This window comes from Eschscholzia californica, unplaced genomic scaffold, assembly GCF_041429995.1.
Source record: "Eschscholzia californica isolate CP2 unplaced genomic scaffold, dmEscCali1.0.p SCAF_3, whole genome shotgun sequence".
Taxonomy (NCBI): domain Eukaryota; kingdom Viridiplantae; phylum Streptophyta; class Magnoliopsida; order Ranunculales; family Papaveraceae; genus Eschscholzia; species Eschscholzia californica.
Genome location: NW_028238420.1, coordinates 54188920 through 54214012, shown reverse-complemented (window position 1 = coordinate 54214012; position 25093 = coordinate 54188920). Strand labels below are relative to the sequence as shown.

Sequence of the window (25093 nt, the reverse complement as noted above, 5' to 3'; positions counted from 1 at the left end):
TATCAATGTCCACAGATATCTACGGATGTCTACGAAAGTCAAAAAATATATTTCAGATTAGTGGTACAAATATATCATTTCATATGATTATATAATAATGATAATATTAAAATAATAAATGTCCACTAATTGTCCATCAATGTCCTCAGATATCCACGGTTGTCTACAAAAGTCTAAAAATATATTTTTGAAATATGAGTACAAATATATTATTTCATATGGTTAGACAATATTAAAATAATAAATGTCTACCAATTGTCCTTCAATGATGAGATAATAATAATAATAATAATAATAATAATAATAACAATAATAGTAATAATAATAATAATAATAATAATAATAATAATAATAATAATAATAATAATAATAATAATAATAATGTCCACTACACATTTGGTCCATGGATTCAGTATGTTGAAATGTCCCCGGAACATTTTGTCCGTGAACCAAATGTCTTGAAATGTCTCTTAAGACATTTTGTCTATGAATCAAATGTCTTGAAATGTCTATAAAGACATTTTGTCTACGAATCAAATGTCTTGAAATGTCTATAAAGACATTTTGTCTACAGACAAATGTCCCGAAATATCTTGAAATGTCCACGGAACATTTTGTCTCTGATTGTCCCCTAATGTCCCCCAATGTCTTGATCCACTACCCCCCTAAGTAAAGATAGACGGAGAGAAGAGTTGGATGGAAAGTCTAGTAGTGAGATAGGACTTATAAGGACTCCTCGCAATATCTTATTTTGATTAGGATAAGAGCAATTTCAATCTAATTTTGGATAAACACTAATTACTTACCTATTTATCCGCTTTTAATCTTTACCCGGTTTACTTTCCTTGTACAATACAAAATCTATCTTCCTCTCTCCCTCCCTACATAAATACACTACTACCTCGTTTGTTTTCTCCATTACTACTGTCTCATACTTTACTTTCTCTCTCTAGATCTCCATACATCTCTCTCCGCTTCTCTATTTTTGTTTCTCTTTTTGGTATTTTTTCTCTCTGTAGATCGAAGAAGAAGATGACGAAGCTATCATCATCATCATCGATTGTATCGTTTGGAGAGATGTTGATTGATTTTGTTCCAGATGTTGCTGGTGTTTCTCTTGCTGAATCTACTGGTTTTCTCAAAGCTCCTGGTGGTGCTCCTGCTAATGTAGCGTGCGCCATTACTAAGCTTGGTGGTTCATGTGCCTTCATCGGCAAGGTATTATTATTACTACTCTCTCTTTCTCTCTCTCTCTCTCTCTAGATCTTTATTCTCCGCTAGGGTTCGTCCTGTAACAGTAGTAGTAGTACGGATGATGAGTCTGAAAAAGTTCTTTTCTGCTTTACGACGATCAAATTTTTTGCTAACTTGCGCCAAAATCTTGGATCCGAAGAAAATATTTTCCTTTACTATGAGATGATGTAGCGTACCCGTAAACAAGATATCTATATTAAAACAAAACTAAGTGGTGATTTCTGACCGTAGGATTTACCGGCATTGTTCAGATTGCTCAATTTTTGTTTCTTCAAAACCCATAGAGATTCAATAATGTCAAAATCCAACGGTGATTAAAATACCATCTGAGGGTATTTGTTACACGTATAGATCTATGATGCATGAAATACATCGGGGCGCTAGTAACACTTTATAGGGGCGCTTTTAAAACTGCCTATCTATTTTTTTTCATACAAAAGTGGCAAGATAAAAGTCTTGGGATTCATGAATTTTTCATCCAAACAGAACATTAACTAATCTTTAATTTTTGGGAATTTTCAGGTAGGAGATGATGAATTTGGTCATATGTTGGTGAATATACTGAAAGAAAATGGAGTGAACAGTGATGGTGTTTGCTTTGACAAAGATGCACGAACAGCATTAGCATTTGTGACATTGAAGAAGAATGGAGAAAGAGAATTCATGTTTTACAGGAACCCTAGTGCTGATATGCTTCTTAAAGAATCTGAACTTAATTTCGATCTGATTAAGAAATCTAACATCTTTCATTATGGTTCTATTAGTTTGATATCTGAACCTGTTCGTTCAGCTCACTTAGCTGCCATGAAAGCTGCCAAAGATGCAGGTGTTCTTCTTTCTTATGACCCTAATGTAAGATTACCTCTTTGGCCTTCACCTGAAGCTGCTCGGGAAGGAATCAAGAGTATCTGGACCCAAGCTGATTTCATCAAGGTAGTTATTTCTTCTTCTTTTGTTCGTTATCGGTCACTTCATTTTTCCCATTCTTTAATTTGTGATACTTGTCACTTTATGGGTATAGTAAACTAAATGGTCTCTCTAGATGGGAAGTGAACCCTTAGTAGGCTAGTCCACACTCTATCCAAGCGAGACCGTTGCTAGGGGATTAGAGGTTCTCCTCAGATGGGCCTAATAGGTATAATGCTTTTCGGCTTATGCTAATTACCCTAAAAAATCTGTCCACCAGAGTATCCTGAACAATCCGCTTAGTTCCGTTCTTGATTATTCTCTATTTAGTCGTTTACTTTTTTGCTTGTGTATCTATCTTTTATGATTTTATCGTGCTTTAACACAATAAAGCTATCGAACGGAACAAATTGAACAATTAAGCAGTTTCTATAGTGTCTAAAATTTTGAGACTTACGTATGTTTCGATTTATAGAATAAGACAGCCTGATGAGCTTTGTGTTTTGTAAAACTTTTCAGGTTAGCGACGATGAGGTAGCTTTCCTTACACAAGGAGATCCAGATGATGAAAAGAATGTATTATCACTTTGGTACGAAGGATTGAAGCTTCTTATTGTCACAGATGGAGAGAAGGGCTGTAGATACTTCACTAAGGTTTAGTTTTTTCCCCACTTTTAAGTACTAGATACTTTTTATGTTTGCTTTTAATGAAAAAATTGGAGGTTAATTTTGTATATATGTTTATTGACAGAGCTTCAAAGGAAGTGTGAAGGGATTCTCAGTGAATACAGTGGACACAACAGGAGCTGGTGATGCTTTTGTTGGATCACTTCTTTGCTCAATGGCCAAAGACAATTCCCTTTTTCAGGTTTGCTGTTCTCTTTTGCTGGTGATGTTAGATTTCAGTGAATGTCTACTAGTCTGTATCTGAACGTCTGACTCAAAACGACCCAAAACGACCCAAAATCAACACAAACCAACCAGTCAGATGAATCAGACATCACAGATCAGCCGAAAACAAACATGCAGAATTGCTACTCGAGTCAATACAGACCTTGAGTCAGATTTCAAACTGACTTGGAAAAAAAAACTATAACTACCGAAGCAATATGTTTTTTGATTCTGGTGGAAGATTTGTACCACTAATTCTTTTAGGATAACTTTTCGGGTGGTTTAATGTTAGTTGTTTCAAGACATACTAATCCAACTCTTTGAATTTCAAATGCTTTCAGGATGAGGAGAAATTGAGAGATGCACTTAAATTTGCAAATGCTTGTGGAGCTATCTGTACAACTAAAAAGGGAGCAATTCCTGCACTTCCAGATGTTATTGCTGCTCAAAAACTCATCTCTCAAGGCTCTAACTAGAATGATATACTAATATTTTTTTTTTTTTTTTTTTGTTGAAAGTACTAATATTTTCTTTAGTCTTTTAATGTTTTACAAGTTAGTTTTTACACCAGATTTCTTTGTTCTTCGTTTAGTAGGAAACAGTTGATGAACCTAAGGTTTTAAATTTGTTTTGAGGATTCAATATATTCTAGTTGAAACTTAAAAGGAATTTGTTTATATCTTTTCCATTTGGAAAGCTCATATGGGAAATTACTCCTCACACACACTTGTGCACATTGAGCAAATGACCCCCAATTTTGTGACCAGCTTCTTGCCCCCTTCTTTATCAAAAATATCCAGATGACCCCTTTTCTCAGACCGTTGTAACACCGTTAACTATTCATCATCTCTCTCTAGATCTGTTTTAGAGAGAGAGATAAGAAAAAAAATTTAGAGAGAGGAGAGGAAAAAGTTAAGTTTTGTTTTGTTTTTTAATGTTTGAAGGTCGCTGGCCGGAAAAGTGACCGGCCGACGACCTTCGCCGGTGAAGACGATGATGTGGCGAGAAGATGAAATAGTGGCAGAGAGAGGTTATGAGATGGAAGAGAGGGAAATGATGACTAGTTAACGGTGTTATAACGGAATCTTTAAAAGGGAGTCATCGGGGTATTTTTGATAAAGTAGGGGCTAGCCAAGAAACCGGTCACAAAATTGGGGGCTATTTGGGAAATAACCCTTTACGTTATTAGCGCTCCTGTGTGGTTGGGTTTAAGCGACTCTGTTTCACAAAAAATGAGTTTACGTGGTATACTAAAACTAGAAAACTTGGTAATAGACCGAAAAAAAACTCCCTATCAAGATTCAAGGATAGACGAATAAATTTCTGTTTGAAATCAGACTTTTGTATTCGTTTGTTCAACAAACATTTCTCAACAGACATTTTTTTTTTGAGAAATCGACTACGACTACGTTAGTCGTTACAAGACATTGATACGTCATTAAAATGCGATCATCATGATAACAAGGCCAAAGCCTGACAACAAAGAGCCTAAAATCCGACAACGTTACTTCAACAAACGTTTATTTATGTTTTAGACACAGCCTTTTAAATTCGTTTTGTGATATAAAATAAAAGAAATAATAATTTTAAAATAAGAAGGGAGGAGAGAGAGACTGAGTAGTCTCTGACTTAAGACAATATATACCTTGTTTCTTGTACCAACAAATCCATTGTATGTCTCCCACGATAAACGCCATTACCTTTCAAATGTTAGATGATACTTCTAATTTATGGAAGTTTGTCAAACTTGTAAGTAATATGAACTTCTGGAGTAGTGGGTGACTACTTAGAACTCTAATGCTTCTATGAGAAATGCTCTACAAAAATTTTATTTCTGTATTTTGTTGCCATACTTTGTGGTATAAATAGGAGCGAACTATCTGCGCCCAACGGGCACACTTCGAGTGTTAACTTCGGTTGCATATCTGCACCCGACGAAACTTAACCACCATAGGTTATCTGACCGTCTAATTCTCTTCATCCTCACCCCATATATCCACCGTCAGATTAGACATCAGATTCGAGAAGAGAAGTTCATCAATCATTCCTCGCGACGTTGAAACTATTCTGGCAAGATATTGTTTTCTACTCACAGGAAAGACTATCTGATTCCCTTGTAAAGTGGCTTTTGTTTTCTTCTCTACTCCCTGTCTACATCTGAATCGTTCGACTAGAATAAAATGAAAATCAACCTAAATCAGCCCCTCATACGATGCAGACATTGACACAAAAACAAACATTTTTAAACCAAATTGTCAACCGAGACTCCGAGTCAGATTTCAGATCTGAATTAAAACAAACACACTTCCTTGGCACAAGCGGTTTCTAGATTTAGTTGACGCATCTTAAATAATATTAATAATCCCAAGACTCAGGGCACCTAACTAGTAATGCGAAGACACCAAACACACGAGGGACCTGTGACAATCTTGCAATACTAGTTCATTTTACTATTTTGTTCTTTTGGGGCTAACAAGGGCGAACATAAAGCAGCAAGAGATTATGGAAGTTCATAAGCACAGAAGCAACAATCTTTCATAATTCCTGCTGACGAAATTCTGATTCAGCAATTCAAAAACAATTTATTTAACAAACAGAAGTAGAGTGCTCAGTTCAGGTCAACAGCAAATGATTTTGATTCATAGTTGAGAAACAGGAATATCAAAAAAGAAAAGGTAACTCAAGAACTTCAACTCTTGTCTCTACGCATTCATTCACCTGCAATATAAACCACTTAGATTTCAATTATCGGACAGGATATGCATAATTAAGATATTAGGGGGGAAAAAAATTATCGGACAGGAGATGACTGAGACCAATAAAGCTATAAACTAGTCTAACTCAAAATTTTACACCATTAATGATTAAGAAATATAAACAAGGAGAATAGGAGATCTATTTATGGAAGCAGAGAATATCAACAGTAAAGAGACAAAGAGAGTAATGTCACTAATTATTTCTGGAGGTATCGTGAATGACCTAGGTAACAACAGTGCCAGGACAACTGCTAAGATGACAACGTTCCACTTCCAGAATGAATCAAATGAGAGAAGACTTTAGGGAAGAAAAAAGACGGAAAAAGAAGAAAGAATAATTATGCCCACCTATATAGTTGGTCTCAATCATCTCGGCCGAGACATACTACATAGATGCCCACAATACCAGCGACAAAAAAAAAAGATGTACGACTATTGCATAGAGCATAGCAAAGAAGAGGAATTTATCATAAATCGCATGCTACTAACAAGTCTAACATTGCGTACATTTCCCCGAAGTTGCAATCAACATTACAAAGGAGAGAAGGACACTAGAGTTTTCTTTAGACATAGTCAAAAACAGCTTAGGGAGTACACAATTTTGGCTTCCGATTTATGTTCACCTATAATCTGAGGAGTGATGAGGCTTCAGTGTCCATAACTAACCAGGCAAGGATCTTAAATCTCATCCAGAATTTGGTTCCCAATCCAGACATTAAACAGAACAGAGCGACAAGATAAAATAGATGTTGCCCGTGAACTCAATTCATCTAGCAAGTTTACTCAGATGGGAGTCGAGGGAGAAGAGTGGATTAAGGATTCTCAAGCCATGAGTTCCGTCCTTGCAGAAACAAGTAACTGGGTCTGATATCAAATATAAATCCTCGATAACATTTCCACATCAAATTGCTTATCATTAATCGGTAACAGGAGTTTTTAACTTTATTGCCTACTATAGGATCACTATCACAGTATCACTTATCTATAATGTTCACTAGTAAATAAAGAACCAATAAAAAATAACTCCATTTTGATCAATACTTATAGGCTAGAAATCTAAAATTGGGTACAAGCTAAAATCAGCTATTAACGAATTATATGAGATCCTAGAGCTAATCTGCTCATAACCACCTGGTTTTATTGCAAGCCTACAAAGGATGATAACAGGATAACCTTTGTCCAACAAAATGATTGGCGTTACCAATCGCCACAAATGCGAAATGGAAAACCCTAATTGTTTAACTTCCATGAAGCACAATATTTACTTACCCAGATCAGATTTTCGAAACTAAACATAAAAATATAGATCTAATCAATTTTGATTTCTGTACCCAAAAGTAAAACCCTAGGTAATCAACAGATAAGAAAATAATCATATGCAATCAAATCAAAATACTAATCTGTTGTAAGATTAAAAGGAAAAGACGATGATGATTTTTGGCGGCGAGAAAGAGAGAGAAAGAGAGAGAACCTTTAGTGAGAAGAATGAGAAGAAGAAGAAGGGGAGTAGAATTTGTTGTAAGCGGCTTCACCGATGAGATAAATACCGAAGGCAACAAGTCCGATGCCGAGACCAGGTGCAGCATGCCTTATTTGGTTTCCAACCATTGGATGCTTCCTCCATTCATCTCTCCTCTTGAAGAACTCTCCTGTTGGTCCTAGTGGCTTCGCCATTCTTTCTCTCTCTATCTGTCTCTAACGATGAGAATATGGAATTGTGATTTGGGTCAAACAAGCAAACAGTGAGTGAGGAGGGCTTGTATATATGACTGCCCTCTTCTATATAATATAGAATCGTTAATGGAAATAACCCCCTAGAATAACTAGTTTCTTGGAGAATAACCCCATTGAACTTACCCAGCCTTGTGATAATCTCTCACCAATCATGAGACCAACTAATGGGGGTAGTGTAGGGGTGGGAATCGGTTCGGATCGGTCGGTACCGGTCTCTAACTTCATCGGATCAGTCGATTTCGGACATAAAATGTTAGTGACCACTTATTTAATCACTCATCATGCCAGAAGTTTTCCCAATTGTTTGGTAATATCCGTACTAGTGTTCCCTTAATGGGGGTAGTGTATTTCTTTGATCACTCGTCAGGCCAGAAGCTTTCCCAATTGTTTGGCAATATCCGTACTTGTGTTCCCTTGGACAAAGTTTCTTTTGTTTTTGTTAGATTGCTCGAGTTTAGTTTGTGGGAGATCAAGGAGGCGTCCATGCTTGGTACCTCCTCTGTGATGAAGGCAAAGATACGTTAGTAAATCATCAAGAACTCTGTCATCTTTTACCTGACTACCTCAGTTAGTGTATTGCCCACATAACTGACACTCTACCACTAAGGCAACATCATGTCTTCTAAGACGCCTCACTCCATCTTATCTTCTACCTTAGCTTTCGCTAGCTGATGCATTCCTTTGAAAGGAAACTCTATGTTGCTTTCCTACTAAACAATGAGAACAAGTTTTTAAATTTATACCTTTTATGTTCGGTAAGTCTTGTCGTTTAGCAAGGATTTGAAGTCCCTTCTCGCTCATGTGCCCGAGTCTTCTATGCCAAAGATCAGTGGAAGAATCTTTTTCAACTGTATTCAATTCTCCTTTACACAGTTTTACTTGAGTCCTGTATAAAGTACAACACTTCTTCCCCCTTGCTATCACCATTGACCCTTTTGTGAGCTTCCACTTTCCATCACCAAAGTGACTGTGGTACCCTTCATTATCTAATACTCCGGTAGAGATTAGGTTATATCGAAGATCTGGTATATGCCTCACATTCTTAAGAATCAATGTACTCCCTGTGCTCGTCTCAATTTTCACTTCTCCAATTCCTACGATTTTTGAGAAACCTAAGTTTCCCATCCTGACTTTGCCAAGGTCACCAGTTCTGTAAGAGTTAAAGAAATCCTTACATGGAATAGCATGATACGAAGCACCTGGGTCAACCAACCATGTCGTTTCTGGTTCTGACTCAGCCATACTTAAGCAAGTGTCTCCACAACCTGAGAGTAAGATAATGTCATCACTTGAGGCAACTGCCGCAACATTATCTTGTTTTTCATCATCCTTTTTATTTTCCTTCTTTGGTTTCCTGCAATCACTCTTGTAATGACCCATTTTTCCACAACCAAAACATCTAACTTCTTTCTTTGGTTTTGATCTCCCCCTTGACTTATCACGGTTATGAGGTTTTCTACTTTTACTTCTCCCCCGTCTTTCTGTAACAAGTGCCTCTGAATGAGACTCATCTGACGATGATTTCCTTCTTGTTTCTTCATTCAACAAACTACCTGTTACGTGATTCATACGCATTATGCCATCAGGAGCAGAATTGCTAAGAGACACCACCAATGTCTCCCAACTATCTGGTAAAGAATTTAGAAGAAGTAAGGCCTGCAACCTGCAACTCATCATCCAAAACTAACTTCATTGCAGAAAGCTGATTTACTAGACTTTTCATCTCATTCAAGTGTTGAGCAATTGAGGTTCCTTCTTTATATTGTAATTTTCCTAGCTTTCTGAACAAGTAAGCCTTTTTGGCAGCTGTCTTCTGATCATACAATTCTTCTAATTTCCTCCATAGACTAAAAGCGGAAGTCTCCGTCGATACATGATGAAAAACACTGGGTTCTACCCATTGTCGAATAAATCCAACAACCTTACGATCTAATACCTTCCAGTGTTCTTCATCTATCTTCATCAGTTTTGTACCGTGATTTTCAATGGGTGCAGCTAGGTCTTTCCAGCAAAACAAATTCTTGGCATGCATATCTCTCGTGATAGGAAAGCTGGAAAACTTTGGCTATCACAAGAAAGATACATTGAGAAGGTTCTAGAAAGGTTCAGTATGGACAAGACAAAACCAGTGAGTTGTCCATTAGCCAGTCACTTCAAGTTGACTCGTGATCAGTGTCCACCAGATGCATCCCTTTGAAAGAAAATCTAGTGTTTTGGAGCTCGTTTATTCTGACGTTTGTGGACCTTTAAAGGTCAAAACACTTGGTGGTGCTTTGTATTTTGTTACTTTTATAGATGATGCTTCCAGGAAAGTTTGGGCATATGCCATAAAGACCAAAGATCAGGTACTTGCAGTTTTCAAGAATTTCCACAACATGGTAGAACGGGAGACAGGAAAATCATTGAAGTGCATTCGCACTGACAATGGAGGAGAATACATCGGGTCGTTTGAAGAGTATTGCAAAACCCATGGTATTCGACATGAACAGACAGTTCCCAAAACTCCACAACAAAATGGTGTAGCAGAACGCATGAACCGCACGATCGTGGAGAGGATCAGATGTATGCTCTCAGAAGCAAAGCTGCCTAAAAGCTTCTGGGGTGAAGCAATGCGTACTGCATGTTATCTGATTAATTTATCACCTTCAGCACCATTAGATGGAGATGTAGCTGAGAGAGTGTGGGCTGGGAAAGAAGTCAGTTATGAACACTTAAGGGTGTTTGGTTGCAGGGCTTTTGTGCATATACCTAAAGATCAAAGAGCAAAGCTTGATGATAAAGCCAAGCAATGCATCTTTTTAGGGTATGCAGATGAGAAGTTCGGATACAGGTTATGGGATCCAGTCGATAAGAAGATTATTAGAAGTAGAGATGTGGTCTTTCTTGAAAATCAAACTATTGAGGACTTCGGGAAAGTTGAGAAGCATGAGAATCATAGTAATGATCTCATTGATCTAGATCCACATATCTCTTCTAAGGTTATGCATGATAATGCAGGTGAAGAACAAAATCATGAAGATGAAGCTCATGAAGATGTTCCTATGGGTGATGATGTTGAGCAGGAAATGGAAGTTCAACATGAACCACCAGCTGAATTGAGAAGATCGACTAGAGATAGAGCACCATCTACCAAGTATCCTCCACACGAGTATGTGATGGTTACAGATAGTGGAGAACCACAGTGTTATGAAGAAGCCATAGATGATGAACACAAGAAGGAGTGGTTGAAAGCTATGCAAGATGAGATTGAATCATTGCATAAGAACAACACTTTTAAGTTGGTTGAAAAACCTAAGAATAAGAAAATTCTTAAAAATAAGTGGGTTTTCAGAATCAAAACCGAAGAAAGAAATTCACAACCACGGTATAAGGCACGCCTAGTGGTGAAAGGATTTGGGCAGAAGAAGGGTATTGATTTTGATGAGATTTTCTCTCCGGTGGTGAAGATGTCCTCTATACGGTTAGTATTGGGATTGGCTGCAAGTATGAACCTAGAAATTGAACAACTAGATGTCAAGACCGCTTTCCTTCATGGTGACTTGGAGGAAGATGTGTATATGGAACAACCAACAGGGTTTGAAGTTAAAGGTAAGGAACACTTGGTTTGTAAGTTAGAGAAGAGTTTATATGGGCTGAAACAAGCACCAAGACAGTGGTACAAAAAGTTTGAATCATTCATGAAGGATCAAGGGTATCACAGGACGGCTTCAGATCATTGTGTTTTCGTTCATAAATTTCCTGATGGAGATTTGATTATACTTCTACTTTATGTTGATGATATGTTGATTGTTGGTCAGGATGCTAATAAAATTAGCAGGTTAAAGAAGGAATTAAACAAGTATTTCGATATGAAAGACTTGGGTCCAGCAAAACAAATTCTTGGCATGCATATCTCTCGTGATAGGAAAGCTGGAAAACTTTGGCTATCACAAGAAAGATACATTGAGAAGGTTCTAGAAAGGTTCAATATGGACAAGACAAAACCAGTAAGTTGTCCATTAGCCAGTCACTTCAAGTTGACTCGTGATCAGTGTCCATCAACTAGAAGTGAGAAAGAAGAAATGGAGAAAATTCCTTATGCTTCAGCTGTAGGAAGTTTGATGTATGCAATGGTGTGTACAAGACCGGACATTGCATTTGCAGTTGGAGTAGTAAGCAGATTTCTTGCTAATCCAGGCAAAGAGCATTGGTTAGCAGTGAAGTGGATTCTGAAGTATCTTAGAGGTACGTCTAAAGCTCGTATATGTTTTGGTAATGATAAGCCAGTATTAGTCGGTTACACTGATGCAGACATGGCAGGAGATGTAGACTCTAAAAGGTCCACATCAGGCTACTTATTTACACTTTCAGGGGGAGCAGTGTCATGGCAATCTAAATTACAAAAGTGTGTAGCTTTATCTACTACAGAGGCAGAATATATTGCCATTACAGAATGTTGCAAGGAGATGTTATGGATGAAGAGACTGTTAGAAGAACTTGGTATGAAACAAGATAATTATGTTATTCATTGCGACAGTCAGAGTGCCATCCACCTCAGTAAGAATTCTAGTTTCCATTCCAAGTCCAAGCATATAAATGTGAGATACCAGTGGATCCAAGATGTTCTTGAAGAAAAGGTGTTGAAGATCGAGAAAATCCATACTGACGACAATGGTTCAGATATGATGACAAAACCATTACCCAAAGGCAAACATGAGCTATGTAGCAGTGTTGCAGGTTTGGGGATGGTAGGTCCCTCTTCATAAGTCGGGAGGGGGAGTTTGTTGGGGTCCCTCCTTATAATTAAAGGACTCCTAGTTGGAATAGGATTTCCCTTATTCCTTGTTTGGGGAAAAAATAGAAGTTTCTATTTTTTCAAGCCTAAAAAGGAATTCCTATTTCTATTGGTAAACCTCCCTATTGATCATTATAAAAGGGAATGAAAGGGAAGAGATTATTACACAACAACTTCCAGAACAAAGAGAAGTCAGAGAAAGAGAGATTTCTGAAGTGGTTCTTTCAAGAGAGATTGAAAGAGCAGAATATTGGTTTGAAGAAAAGAAGATTATTAATCTTGTGAAGCAATTTAGTTTGTAGTTATCTTCTTCAACCTTTAGGAATCTAGGATTTGTTCAAATCCTAAGGAGTAAGAGATTTTATTTCTTTGTTTCTTTGTTCAGTTTATCCACCATAGGTTTGGTGAAGAGTTGTCCAAGAGTGTTTCTACACATCTTGAAGAATTGTGTAAACCATTATTTAATTATAGTGGAAGATTTCTGGACTAGGTCCCGTGGTTTTTTTACCTTTTAGTTTGGAGGGGTTTTTTGCCACGTTAAATAATCTTGGTGTCTCTACTTTTACTTTCGCATCGTTTATCTTCATATTACTGAACAAGTTAATTAGGTTATTTTTCCGAACACTAGCTCTGTATTGGGCTCACCCATTTCTTCGTCTAGCACAATGGAATCCGCTTCACTCACCACCATTACATCCTCAACAAGTGAGCTGGGTTAAAACTTCAGCCAAGCTTCACTACATCTTATCTTCTGCCTTACCGTACTATGTATCCAAGTACCCGTTTTTCTAAATGATCTTCTCTATTAACACTACAAACTAATGAAAAAGTTGTATCCCTTTCTCTTGTTGAATGATCATCTTCATCAATTTTACAAGCTAATAGAAGAGTTTTCCCCTTTTCCAACATCGTAATGAACAAAGTTAGCATGCTCTAAATGATTAATAGAAAATTTAACTCCACATTATGATGACCAATACTTTTGCAACAAAACCTTCTCACTTCTCACTTTAAATTTTTCTTATACATTCATTTTTCTGTGTTAGGCCGAGTAAGCGACCACTCGAGCTGGCACTCAATTACGTTAAATGTTCACATGTATACTACAAGTAATGAAAATCTGACCCTACTGCAGCCAGGACTGCCCCACCCTGGCTCCGCCCTTGCTCAAACACATAACTCCGTATCCTCCGCCCATCGCGCCTCCATTAATTCTTACATCACCCACTAAATCATGCGTTTGAGTTTAATCGGGTTAAACAAATAACACCATTTGATTAGAGAATGGATGAGTAATAACAACATAAAGAGAGAGAGAGAGAGAGAGAGAGAGAGACATTTCATCAAAAAAAAAAAAAAAAAGAGAGACACACACACACAAATCCCTCTTGATTTTGAGAGTGGTTTGTACTCAAAGAAGGACTGCTCTCATTATTATTTAGTGTACAACAAGTTGTAACTTTTTTTTGATAGAATTTTCGTACATGTCCGATACTCTTACTAAATTGCTAATCCTATGTCGTGAAACTAAGCTAACTGATTTAAATCAACTAAAACAACTTCATGCAAAAATCATTCAAAACTATCTTCATTCCCAAAACTACTGGATTTCCCTTCTCATCCAAAAATGCACTCAAATCCGTGCTCCATCTTCTTATACTCACCTCATCTTCATCTCTATCACAAACCCAAACGTTTTTCTCTTCACTTCCATGCTCAAATTCTACTCTCAATTGGGTCCTCACTATCACCATCACGTTTTCTCTCTCTTTCATCAAATGCAACATCAAAACCACCATCTCAAGCCTGACGCCTTCATTTATCCAATTTTGATTAAATCTTCTGGTAAATCTTTCATTACTTCATTCCATGGTCATGTTCTTAAATTGGGTTTTGCTTCTGATGTGTTTGTTCGTAATGCAATCATGGATGTATATGCGAAATATGGGCCGATTAGTGTTGCCCGGGAGTTGTTTGATGAAATGCCTAAGAGACAGATTGCTGATTGGAATTCAATGATTTCTGGGTATTGGAAATGGGGTTACCAAAATGAAGCTTCTCATTTATTTGAGTTAATGCCTGAGAAGAATGTTGTTTCTTGGACTGCTATGGTAAGTGGTTACTCGAAAGTTGGTGATTTGGAAAATGCGCGGAAAGTGTTCGATGAGATGCCTGTGAAGAATGTTGTTTCTTGGAATGCTATGCTTTCGGGTTATGCACAAAATGGAATTGTTGAAGAAGGTTTGGAACTATTTGAAGAAATGATGGATAGAGGTGATCTTAAACCAGATGAAACAACTTGGGTTACAATTATTTCTTCTTGTGCAGCAAAAGGTGATCCTGACCTTGCTAAATTACTCGTGAGTTCGATTGATAGAAGGAAAATCAATCTCAATTGCTTTATCAAGACGGCATTGATTGATATGTATGCAAAATGTGGGAGTCTCGAAATTGCGCAACGAATTTTTGATGAGATGGGAATGCAAAGGAATGCGGTTTCTTGGAATGCAATGATTTCAGCTTATACAAGGCATGGTGATTTCGCATCAGCAAAAAAACTCTTTGATGAGATGCCTGAAAGGAATGTTGTTTCATGGAACTCTTTGATTTCTGGTTATGCTCAAAATGGGCAATCCTCTACAGCAATTGAGCTTTTCAAAGAGATGACAACAATGATCAAATACTTGAAACCAGACGAAGTTACGATGGTGAGTGTAATTTCAGCTTGTGGACATTTGGGTGCTCTAGAATTGGGTAAATGGGCAACGAATTTCTTTATGGAGAACCGTATTAATTTTAACATCTCAGTATATAATTCTTTGATATCAATGTATTCAAGATGTGGTAGCATGGAAGACGCAATGGCGACATTCCAAAATATGCCAAAAAGAGATGTAATTTCATACAATTCGCTCATAGCAGGCTTCGCTTCTCATGGGCACGGAACTGAAGCCATTGAATTGATGTTGAAGATGAAGGAAGAAGGTATTGACCCTGATCGGATTACATTCATGGCCGTGTTGACAGCATGTAGTCATGCAGGATTACTGAAACAAGGTAGAGAGATTTTTAAATCAATTAGAAATCCGTCCGTAGACCATTATGCTTGTATGGTTGATTTGTTAGGTCGAACAGGTAAATTAGATGAAGCAAAGATGTTAGTAGATGAAATGCCAATGAAGCCACATGCAGGAGTCTATGGAGCACTTCTAAATGCAAGTCGAGTTCACAAACAAGTTGAGATTGGAGAAGTAGCTGCACACAATCTTTTTGAGCTCGAACCAGAAAACTCCGGTAATTATGTGTTGCTCTCTAACATCTATGCATCAATGGGTAGGTGGGAAGATGTGGAGAAGATCAGGGAACTTATGAGCAGAAGAGGAGTAAGGAAAGCAACTGGATGGAGTTGGGTAGAATTCGAGGGAAAAGTTCATCGGTTTATAGTTGGAGATCGATCTCACAAATATTCGGAGGAGATTTACAAGGTTTTGAAAGAACTGGTGAGGAGGATGAAAGATTTGGGATATGTTGCTGATAAGAGCTGTGTTTTAAGGGATGTTGAGGAGGAAGAGAAGGAAGAGATGGTAGGAACTCACAGTGAGAAGTTGGCTATCGGATTTGCTCTTGTGGTGAGTCATAATGATGTAAAGGGAGTGATTCGAGTGGTAAAAAATTTAAGGGTTTGTGAGGATTGTCATAGATCGATAAAGATGATATCTAAGATAGTAGGGAGGGAAATAGTTGTGAGAGACAATAACAGGTTTCACCACTTCAAAAATGGGGAATGTTCTTGTAAAGATTACTGGTAAAGTAGAGTTTCTCTTGTGGCTATAAGAACGAGAAGGAGAATTTAGACTCCGACAACACCTAGTGCTACATGAGTTCAACTTAGTCGACCACATTCCGGGACAGATAAATATATACCCAACAATGGCATTTTTAGTTGGCATCACGTGTACACATCAGGCAGTGTCAGAGCAAGTGCTTAGTTTGCAGGAATGAATAATCTGGACAGCATTTTGGGCTCCATTTATGTGCTCAAACTACATTACTCAAGTGATTGCTATTTTAGCGTCAAGCACCAAGCTTATGTGGGACGGAAAAGTATTGTTGTGATCACTAACACGAGCTCTGCTGCTATTCACGCCTTCTTCACCAATGTTGAATTTTCTTCCTACGAGTTTGTTTCATCAGGGTGGATTCCAACCCGGAGAATTTGTAGTGTTTTGGAGAATGTACTTGGGAGATCAAGTGACCTTTCTACTGGGGGAACAGAGAGAATTGAACCCTCACTATTTCAGAATTGAACATACTTCTCTCTCTTTCTTTTGGTTGAAGATACTCCTGCTAACAAGGCCACACTTAGTTGTGCATTCATTCCAAATATGCAGAGGTCAAAGATTCGATTCACTAAAGGTGTTAATTTATTGACTTGTGTTGGAGGATATAAATAAAGGTAGGAATGACCTTTCATGCTCCTAGGATGGCCTTGCCTTGAGGGTCTCCTTTAGGGCTCAAGATGTTGTTGGTGATGGTAGTTATCAGACTTATTCAATTCATGTATTTATTTATGATGGATCCATACTATACTGGATGTAATAACTCTTCGAATCCATTAAAAAGAAATACATTTCCCTAATTAAAAATTTCATTCTTGTCGGTACTATTATGTTCAGGTGAAATGGGTTTTATCTTTATTCTCGTCCAGGTAAATCAATACATCGTTTCGAAAAAAAAATCATTGCATTGTCTGTCACACAACGGGTGTAATGAATTGATTGAGACGTCCAAAAGGATTTTAGAAATATTTTAATGTAATGTCGGAACGGTTATTGAGATACTCAGAACAGGTATCTACTGTACCGAACGTGTGAACCAGACTAATTTTAACTGTTCTTGGTTCACAGAAATGAGTACATCCAGAAGTTGTAACAGGACTGTGAAAACGAAATTTTGGGATGTTACAAAAGTGATCCTGTTGTAAATGGTTTGTTGAAGGTGGACTGTGTAGTATTTGAGAGGGAAGAAAGAATAGCGGGAGAGCAGGGATTTGCTGTAGAATCAGCCGTGAAAGGGAATAGAGAGGGAAGAAGCACAGAAAACCAAGAGGAATGTCATATACGTAGATTTTATCAAACGCCGAGATGTGTGGGAGGGGATTTTAACTTCATTTTTACATATTTTATTGAGAGTTCGACACCTCCATCATACAACTATCTCATATGCTACCACCATTTTCAAGGGATTCACTTTCATCATCTTCACCTCAATGTCAATAGCCTAATTGATTTCAGCAGTTTGGGATTCTTGTTGCTAATAGAGAAGAAGACTAGTTCTAGTCCGGCCAAGGGATTAGAAGATTAAAAAAAAAAGGGCAAAGAGCTATGTCAACTAAAGTGGAATCACTAATCAAATATCTCCAAGAATGATAACTCTCCAGGACAATACAGTATGCCAATGCACTTCACAAACATACCTTTTGAAACTTGTTAAAGTAGAGTTAACATGATTGGAGATCTATTTCTACAATCATCGATCTCATTCCTAGGATGGAAGATTTGTTCCGACCGAATGACTTCAGACACATTAGTCTCTCGTATAAATTCAAGATTGCAACCACCACAAGTTTAATTTCGTCCTATAAATTTAATATTTAGAAACACCATTAATCAGATAGTTAAAATGCTAATATTTCAACGGAAATAGTACTAAATAACATCCTCAATATCCAAGCTAAGGGTATGAAATCGTCACAACATCAATAACAACAAACTGAAAAAGAAAATTTGTTTTTTGAAGTCTTACCATTGACGTTCAACTCACCCAGATTTTCAAGAAAACTGAAAACAATTGATGAAAGTATAAAGGTCATGATATGATGCTAAAATAGTCTCTGAGTAAAACTCTAGACGAAATCATTTAGGTCGGCTTCTTCAAAGTACTCTTGCCTTCTTGCAGGCTGGGCATTCGAACCCAACAGTTTTAGTTGCTCTAGAAAAAGTGGTGTCTACACATTTTCCATGAAACCACTTCATACAGACATCACAGCGAATCCAGAACTGACCTTTCCTGTATTTCTTCTCACATAATCCACATAATGTTGTTGTCTTTTTACTTTTGGCAGCTTTTCGTTCACGCATCTCTAGTCCTTCGGTTACTTCCTTTTCTACTTCCTGCAAATAAACACATCGTTTCACTTAAGACTTTATTTTGCTGTTTAAATTATCATTGTAATAGTACAAGGTAGACGGATAAGGTTCCATTACTTTGTTCTTTGTTGATTTGGGTTTCATAACACGCTTCCGGACAAAACCAGTCACAATTTGAGTTACATCTGGAAGTTTATTGATCATTTCGAAGAGTTTCTTTCTGTAATCATAATTGAAGGAAAAAACATTTGTTACAACAATTCAAGGAGATGAGATACTTTTCAAAAATGAAAAAAGTTAGACTATATCAGTCAGTACAGGATTACACTAGAACCATAATCTTTTTATAATGAAAGTAATATGTTATTCTATTTATACATCGGCACCTTCAATTAAAAATCCTGATTCCATCACGGACAATACCGATAGCATTCTAAGAGGTCGACCCACAAAAATCTATAATATTTCATCAACATGACAACCTTTGCTATGATGTGGTCTTCTGATTAAGCACATTTCCCTAGTGAACCATTTTACAGTAGCGAGTGCTCTAAGTACTAGAGCGGACAATATCCTTGGGAACCTAGAAGTCCGGCCAACACAATATCTCTATAAGTGGCTCAAATTCAAGTGTTTTCTAATCATCACTTATTGATTAACAAAGTTACTAATTATCCACTCCCCATTGATTGATATTCCTCATTTAAGGAATTTTAAGTTGTGAGATATATGACGAAGTAAAATAACAAATTAGAAACTCGTATGTTTCGATGGAAAGAACAATATGGAAAGTTAATTAACAAACATAGTTATTCATCTGCCTATAAAGAGTTTGTATCCTTCCGGCGATCGACTGAAATTAATCCGTATTTAGAGTTTCTTTTCTAAGCATATTATTTATTTATGTATATGAAAAATAGAAAGAAAAAAAAAAGTACCTCTCATATTGGGTAAACCCAATCCTGTAAGCATAATAGAAAGCAACACTAACTAACCAAGCATCACTATGAGTTGCAACTATTTTTAGCCACTCCTTCTTTGGCCACCTATTTCTAAGCATATGGTTTATTCCTTCTGTTGGCTCAGGGATATGAGCAGGCACATATTCTCCAGGAGGTTTGACTTGCCATGATTCATTTGGATATCCAAACAGACACAAACTTTCCTTCCCTGCAATCATAAATTAAATTATGTTTTGAACACAATAATAATCATTTCCTATCAATTACACACGAATCCATTTAAACCTAATCATAAAAATTCTTAAAGTTGTATCTATATATTCAATTTTTGAAATAAGAATATTAGAACCCTATTATGTCAGAAGAGAGATATACATGTTACAACTCAATCAAAGTGTACTTCACTACTTTTAGATTTATTATTTATAGCCCACGAAATGGCACTTCATCATCACCCATTTTTAGATCTCTTATAGCCCGTCTAAGGGCAGCTCTAACATGTAAATATTCAGATAATTATTATCAATTCAACAAAATAAAGACAAAAGATAGAACAAATTTATCACATTGGTGATGGAGACTAGAGTTTGACTCTTTGCCTCCTTATTACATATGGGAGGATGTTATTCAATCAATTGATTATCTATGAATTGAAAATGCCATCCAATTTCAAACTTTTTCACAGGGTCCACCTAGAGTCCTACTGTCGTAAAACTAGTTACTGTTAAGTCTGTGATCATCTAACTCAAAACTAATTAACAATGAGTGGAGAGGACCTATACATCATATTCTTAGTTGTTAGATCGTTTTTCTCTTATGTAGGGCTATTCTCCAGTTACCTCTCCACACATGTCGTGGAGGAGGTGGTGGTTACATTTTGGAGGTGATGGCCGTGTGCAGGTGGTTTTTGTGTTGATAGTGGTGATACCGCCAAACAACCAAATAGTTCCTTTTTTTTTCATTTATGAGATCTTGTTTTTGGAAACAACAATATGCAGAAGATTTTTTTCTTCACGTTCAAATAAATAACGGTATTTCTTAAATGAACATTCTATCTCATTATTCTTAAACCAGTTGACTTTACAAGGATAAGATAATTTGTTTCGTCTATGAGATTGTAAATTTCAAAGATAACGTCATTTAGAAACTAAATAAATGTTTTGGAAAGCCAATAAATTTGGGACTAGGTGGCTTAGGGTTAATGAAAATAGGAAATTGTGCCGAAAATCCAACTTCAAACTTTTTTAAGTTAAAAAGACATGTTATACATTTTTTTTGGTTAAAAAATCCAAAATTTATTTACTTTTCTGGTTAAAAGTCCAAATTTTTGTATTTTGTTTGGTTAAAAACCCAATGCTTTTTGTAAAGGTGTCGGAACCGGTGTTGCAAAGTTGTCGCAAGGTGTTGCAAACCTATCGCAAAGTGTTGCAAAGTTATGTCAAAATGTTGCAAAGCTGTTGTAAATTAAAAAAGTACAGATCATTTTTCATGAGTTTTGGTCAAATTTCTCTAAGAAAATGCTGAAAATAATATAATCAATGTAGGTGGCTCCAAAATTATGTAAATGCCAAGGAAACTTAATGCTTATGAAAAGATGTAAATTTTAAAAAATAATAATAAGAGACCACAAAAATATCCAGATCATATATGTAGAAATAAACCGTCTATAAAGAGAGTAAAAAAATTTATGAGAGAAAAAACAAATTGACTTGAAAATAAAGATAGTTGTTTTCGTTTGATGCAGGCTTTGATTTGTCGCATTTTTTTCACTAAATACTGAATCACCATAGGAAAAGAACAAATATCTCTTACAGTTTTATTCAATGGTTAACCAAAAAACATTTTGACCACATACGTCCAACAATTTTATTCAAAATCTATGTGATTTGAAATCAAGAGAACTAAATTGTATTACCATTCTCTCAACAAAAAAAAAAAATTATATTATCATTAGCTTAAGTAGGACTTTGAGTCAAACTTCACTGATTATATCAAATTTTGTAATTCAAATGCTGAGAGATTAGGGAACACAACCAACCTGCAAGACAGCATTGCTCACTGAAGTGCTTCACATCTGCAGAAAGCAAGCATATCATTACATGAAAAAGTTTTCATAATTTCAACCATGAGGCTGTCATAACCAACCATTATATTTGTAATCAACTCATTATAAGGTTTTGGCTTAGAAACTTATGTAGAAAAGATAAAAATGAGAAAGCGAGCGTAAAAGTAAAAGAAAAAAAAAAGCAAACCAGTAGTTAGAGCCTTGATAATTCCTGCTCGTCTGCCTCTGAAATTGATAAAAACATCTTTCACTGTTCGAGTTCGAATATTCTGATTGTCCAAACCTCCACCTTCCATCCTAAACACTCGGAACAATTTCCTGCGAGTAAAAGTTAAACTCGCACAAAAACGAACACAAACACAAGCAAAAATATATTCTTGATGAACTAGCTTTGGCAACCCCAACTTTGTCTTTCATTTACCTGAGGCTAGTTAATGAATATTAGTAACCTAATTTTACTAGACATCCAAGGTGAACATTAGCTATCTAACCCGAACTCAAGTCTTTCGCTAAGATTTAATTATTCGAGTTCAAATATTACAGCTCAGAAAATAAGCCAGGTCGGAATCACATAATACATATCGTTGTTATAAAAACGGCTTTGATTAATTTGCATTGAAAAATTCTTAAAAATATATGATTTTCTTACTTCTTAAGTAGAAAAAATTTAAATGCAAAATTTTACATTTCTATAACAACAAATACAATAAGAGAAAATCATTTATTAAAAATCAAAAACAAATTGAATTATGAGATATACTATATGATGAATCAATTAATAAATGTGATTTCCATATTAAGGAAATTAGAGATATCAAAACCCATATTTGTGAGGAATTTTCTACTAAAGAGAGAGAAAGTTGGGATATAGTATTATCAATTTTCCTTTTATTTCATACTAATACCTCATTATAACTACAACTTATATGGTTGAGTAATCTAGAAAATATTGTGGTTACTCACTAAGTCACTATTAGCAAGGAGAGAAGACAAACTATAATTGCCAAAGAGAAAGAAAACAGACCAATCCCTCTTATGATTGATTGTAATAATGATATTATCACTCATAAATTTTACGAACTAATTAAGTTATATATAGTATTTACATACGACTGTATGTTGTGTAAGGAATGTCAGAATTAATCTATAATTGTACAATACAACGTGAGAGAGGTTTTACGTAAATCTACATGTTTTGAGCCTAATGTTAGCTTGGGTTTTAAGCGTTCGTGTTTGATAAAACGAAAAGATACATTCAAAATATACTTACCCTATCTGTACCACATCCAATTGTGGATACCGTTTGGATACTTTAGCGACTCGGTGCTCTAAATATAGATTTGCATTTGTTAAATATCTAAGATTAACTATTTAGCGTTTGAATTTTTATCGATAAAAAATCTTTAAGAGTAAGTAGACATATCTCTTTAAAGTATCAAAATGGTTTGTCTAAAAAAAATGGTTTGTCTAGAAGATTAATTTGTAATTTAAAATAACGTACTGAAGAAGCATGGTCCGTCGGGAGTTTTCAGGGGCCCAAAACGAACTTAAAATCTGAAAGCTTCCTAAAAAATTTAGACAGTTTACAAGTGCTTTCTTTATCGGTAGACGTAAATATTTTATTCCCCATTATTTTTCAAGACTAACGTAATATAGCAAACCGTTTGTACATTAAATTTACATGGAGTTATTTAAATTTTAAGATTATAATGCATCTTCAAACTGCAATTTTCCTTTACAAATTAATGGAAAAAAGAATTTAATACATTTTTCTATTGTAAAAAATAACAAATTTAAATGAGACTCAAATTGCTAGCATTGTGAATAAAATTTGAATATGACGAATAAGAACGTAGAGATTAGTCTAATTAAAAATCCAAGTCAATGAAGTAAATTTAGTTGTTTCAATTCATTTTTCTTTGTCTGTGGTTTCTATTCTTTTATTATTTGGAGTTCAGTAATTTTGATCTATATCTGAGCTAAGATCCTTTTTTTTTTGTAATTATTAACCTAATTGCAAATACGAACGGGTCAATCTAATTTTAGCTTCCGCAATTTTATCAAAAAGATTTTAATCAATGATGTATCCAAATGAAAACATTATTTAGCTTGATTATGTAAATTAATTGACCAGGTAGCACATAAAGCTTTCTCAGGAATCCAGAAATATGGTTTGAGAGAAAGAAGTAAAAAGGATATGAAGATATAGTTTCTTCCCTATCAAGGTTGTTGATGAGATTGTTTCGAAAAAAAATCGAAAGCTAAAACAGCTAAAGAAGTTTGACATTTGTTGTAAAAATCTTACAAGGGTGATGAGAAGGTAAAAAATGTAAGGTTGCAAACTTTGCGTGGTGAATTTGAATCTCTTCGTATGATTAACTCTGAAAACATTTCTAATTATTTCTCTAGAGTTCCGTGTAATGTGGTATTATTGAGAAAACTATGAGATCGTTAATAGGTCATTTTGACTATGTTGTTGTTGCAATTGAGGAAGAGACCTTTCGACTGTGTCAGTTGAAGGTTTAATAAGTGCATTATGTTTCGAAGAACATAGGATGAACCTAGTGGTGTTTAAAAGTTGGGAGCCAACCTGAACAGGTCTAAGGTTGGGCCTCTGTTTTGAGTCCGACGGGCCAGGCCCTGTTCGGCCGGGCAAAAGCTCTTTTCTAAATTCCATGGGCTTTTGAAAAACTATTTTAATAAATCCTTCTATTTAAGTAATAGAAATCCTTAAATTTAAGAATAATTGAACAAAGATTTTTTTTTTCCAAAAGAAATTATTTCTTTAGTTTAAAATTTAAATCATTCAAAAAAAGATACTTAAGTTTAGGAACGATTTATTTAAGAAATCTTTAAGATTTCTTTCCAAAAAAAACTGCTAAACTTATTTAAGTAAATCATGTCCTATCAGTTATTCCCAAAAAGTCATTCCTAAAATCATTTTCCCAAAAATCCTTCTTAAACTTTTTTTTATGTAAATCATCCCCTATTAATTATTCCCAAAATCATTTCCAAACAATCATTCCTACACTTTATTTAAGTAAATCAAGACCTCATTAATTATTCCAAAAAAACATTACGAAAAAATATTTCAAAAAAATCACTCCTAAACTATGAATTTACATTTTATATATATTCTTTTACTTTAGAATTTAACATAATTAAAAAAAAAACACTGACTGGCTTAACGCGGCCCGAGTCAGGTCCCAGGCTGGGCCAGAGTATACCCAACTAGGGTTGAGACCTGACCGGAACTATTTCAACCTTGGTTGGCTGAGCCAAACCTGTAGCCCGACCCTTCCATTTAAACACCACTAGATGAACCAGAGAGTTCTTGCAAGGTCTATTGAACAAATTTTTCAAAGTAAAGTGATTATTTTTGAAAATGGTGGTTCTAGTGGTGGAGCACCTACCGATAAAAAAGAAGGAACTCATAGTAAAGAATCTGCAACTAAAGAAAGGTACGACAAATCTAAAGTTAAATGTCGTCATTGCATTTGGTCATTATAAATCAAGATGATAATTCGGTAGAAGATGATTCCCTTTATCTCGTTGCATTTTCTTGTAGTGCAATTGAATGGATGTAAATTGGTTATGGACTT

At 35.7% G+C, this 25093-nt stretch overlaps 4 protein-coding genes across 4 annotated transcripts; 2 read left to right on the top strand and 2 right to left on the bottom strand.

Annotated features, from left to right (window-relative positions):
- Window positions 1-666: 666 nt before the first annotated feature.
- LOC147551912 (fructokinase-2-like) lies at window positions 667-3716 on the top strand. Its single transcript, XM_086670060.1, has 5 exons — window positions 667-1218; window positions 1777-2187; window positions 2680-2814; window positions 2912-3028; window positions 3393-3716. Exons 1-5 carry the CDS (start codon window positions 1033-1035, stop codon window positions 3525-3527), a joined length of 984 nt encoding a protein of 327 aa, XP_086526186.1. The 5' UTR covers window positions 667-1032; the 3' UTR covers window positions 3528-3716.
- A 1850-nt stretch (window positions 3717-5566) lies between these two features.
- On the bottom strand, window positions 5567-7560 carry LOC147551911 (NADH dehydrogenase [ubiquinone] 1 beta subcomplex subunit 3-B-like). The gene is made up of 2 exons (XM_086670061.1): window positions 7279-7560; window positions 5567-5769 (listed from the first exon to the last, which is right to left on the bottom strand). Exon 1 carries the CDS (start codon window positions 7479-7481, stop codon window positions 7281-7283), a length of 201 nt encoding a protein of 66 aa, XP_086526187.1. The 5' UTR covers window positions 7482-7560; the 3' UTR covers window positions 5567-5769; window positions 7279-7280.
- Window positions 7561-13605: 6045 nt separating this feature from the next.
- On the top strand, window positions 13606-16961 carry LOC147551910 (Pentatricopeptide repeat (PPR) superfamily protein). Its single transcript, XM_086671272.1, has 2 exons — window positions 13606-15372; window positions 15451-16961. The coding sequence occupies exons 1-2, from the start codon at window positions 13800-13802 to the stop codon at window positions 16122-16124; spliced, it is 2247 nt and encodes a 748-aa protein (XP_086527398.1). The 5' UTR covers window positions 13606-13799; the 3' UTR covers window positions 16125-16961.
- A 1139-nt stretch (window positions 16962-18100) lies between these two features.
- LOC147551909 (PHD finger protein ALFIN-LIKE 5-like) lies at window positions 18101-21787 on the bottom strand. The gene is made up of 5 exons (XM_086668599.1): window positions 21679-21787; window positions 21465-21500; window positions 19403-19634; window positions 18582-18684; window positions 18101-18488 (listed from the first exon to the last, which is right to left on the bottom strand). The coding sequence occupies exons 1-5, from the start codon at window positions 21785-21787 to the stop codon at window positions 18249-18251; spliced, it is 720 nt and encodes a 239-aa protein (XP_086524725.1). The 3' UTR covers window positions 18101-18248.
- Between the last annotated feature and the right edge of the window lie 3306 nt (window positions 21788-25093).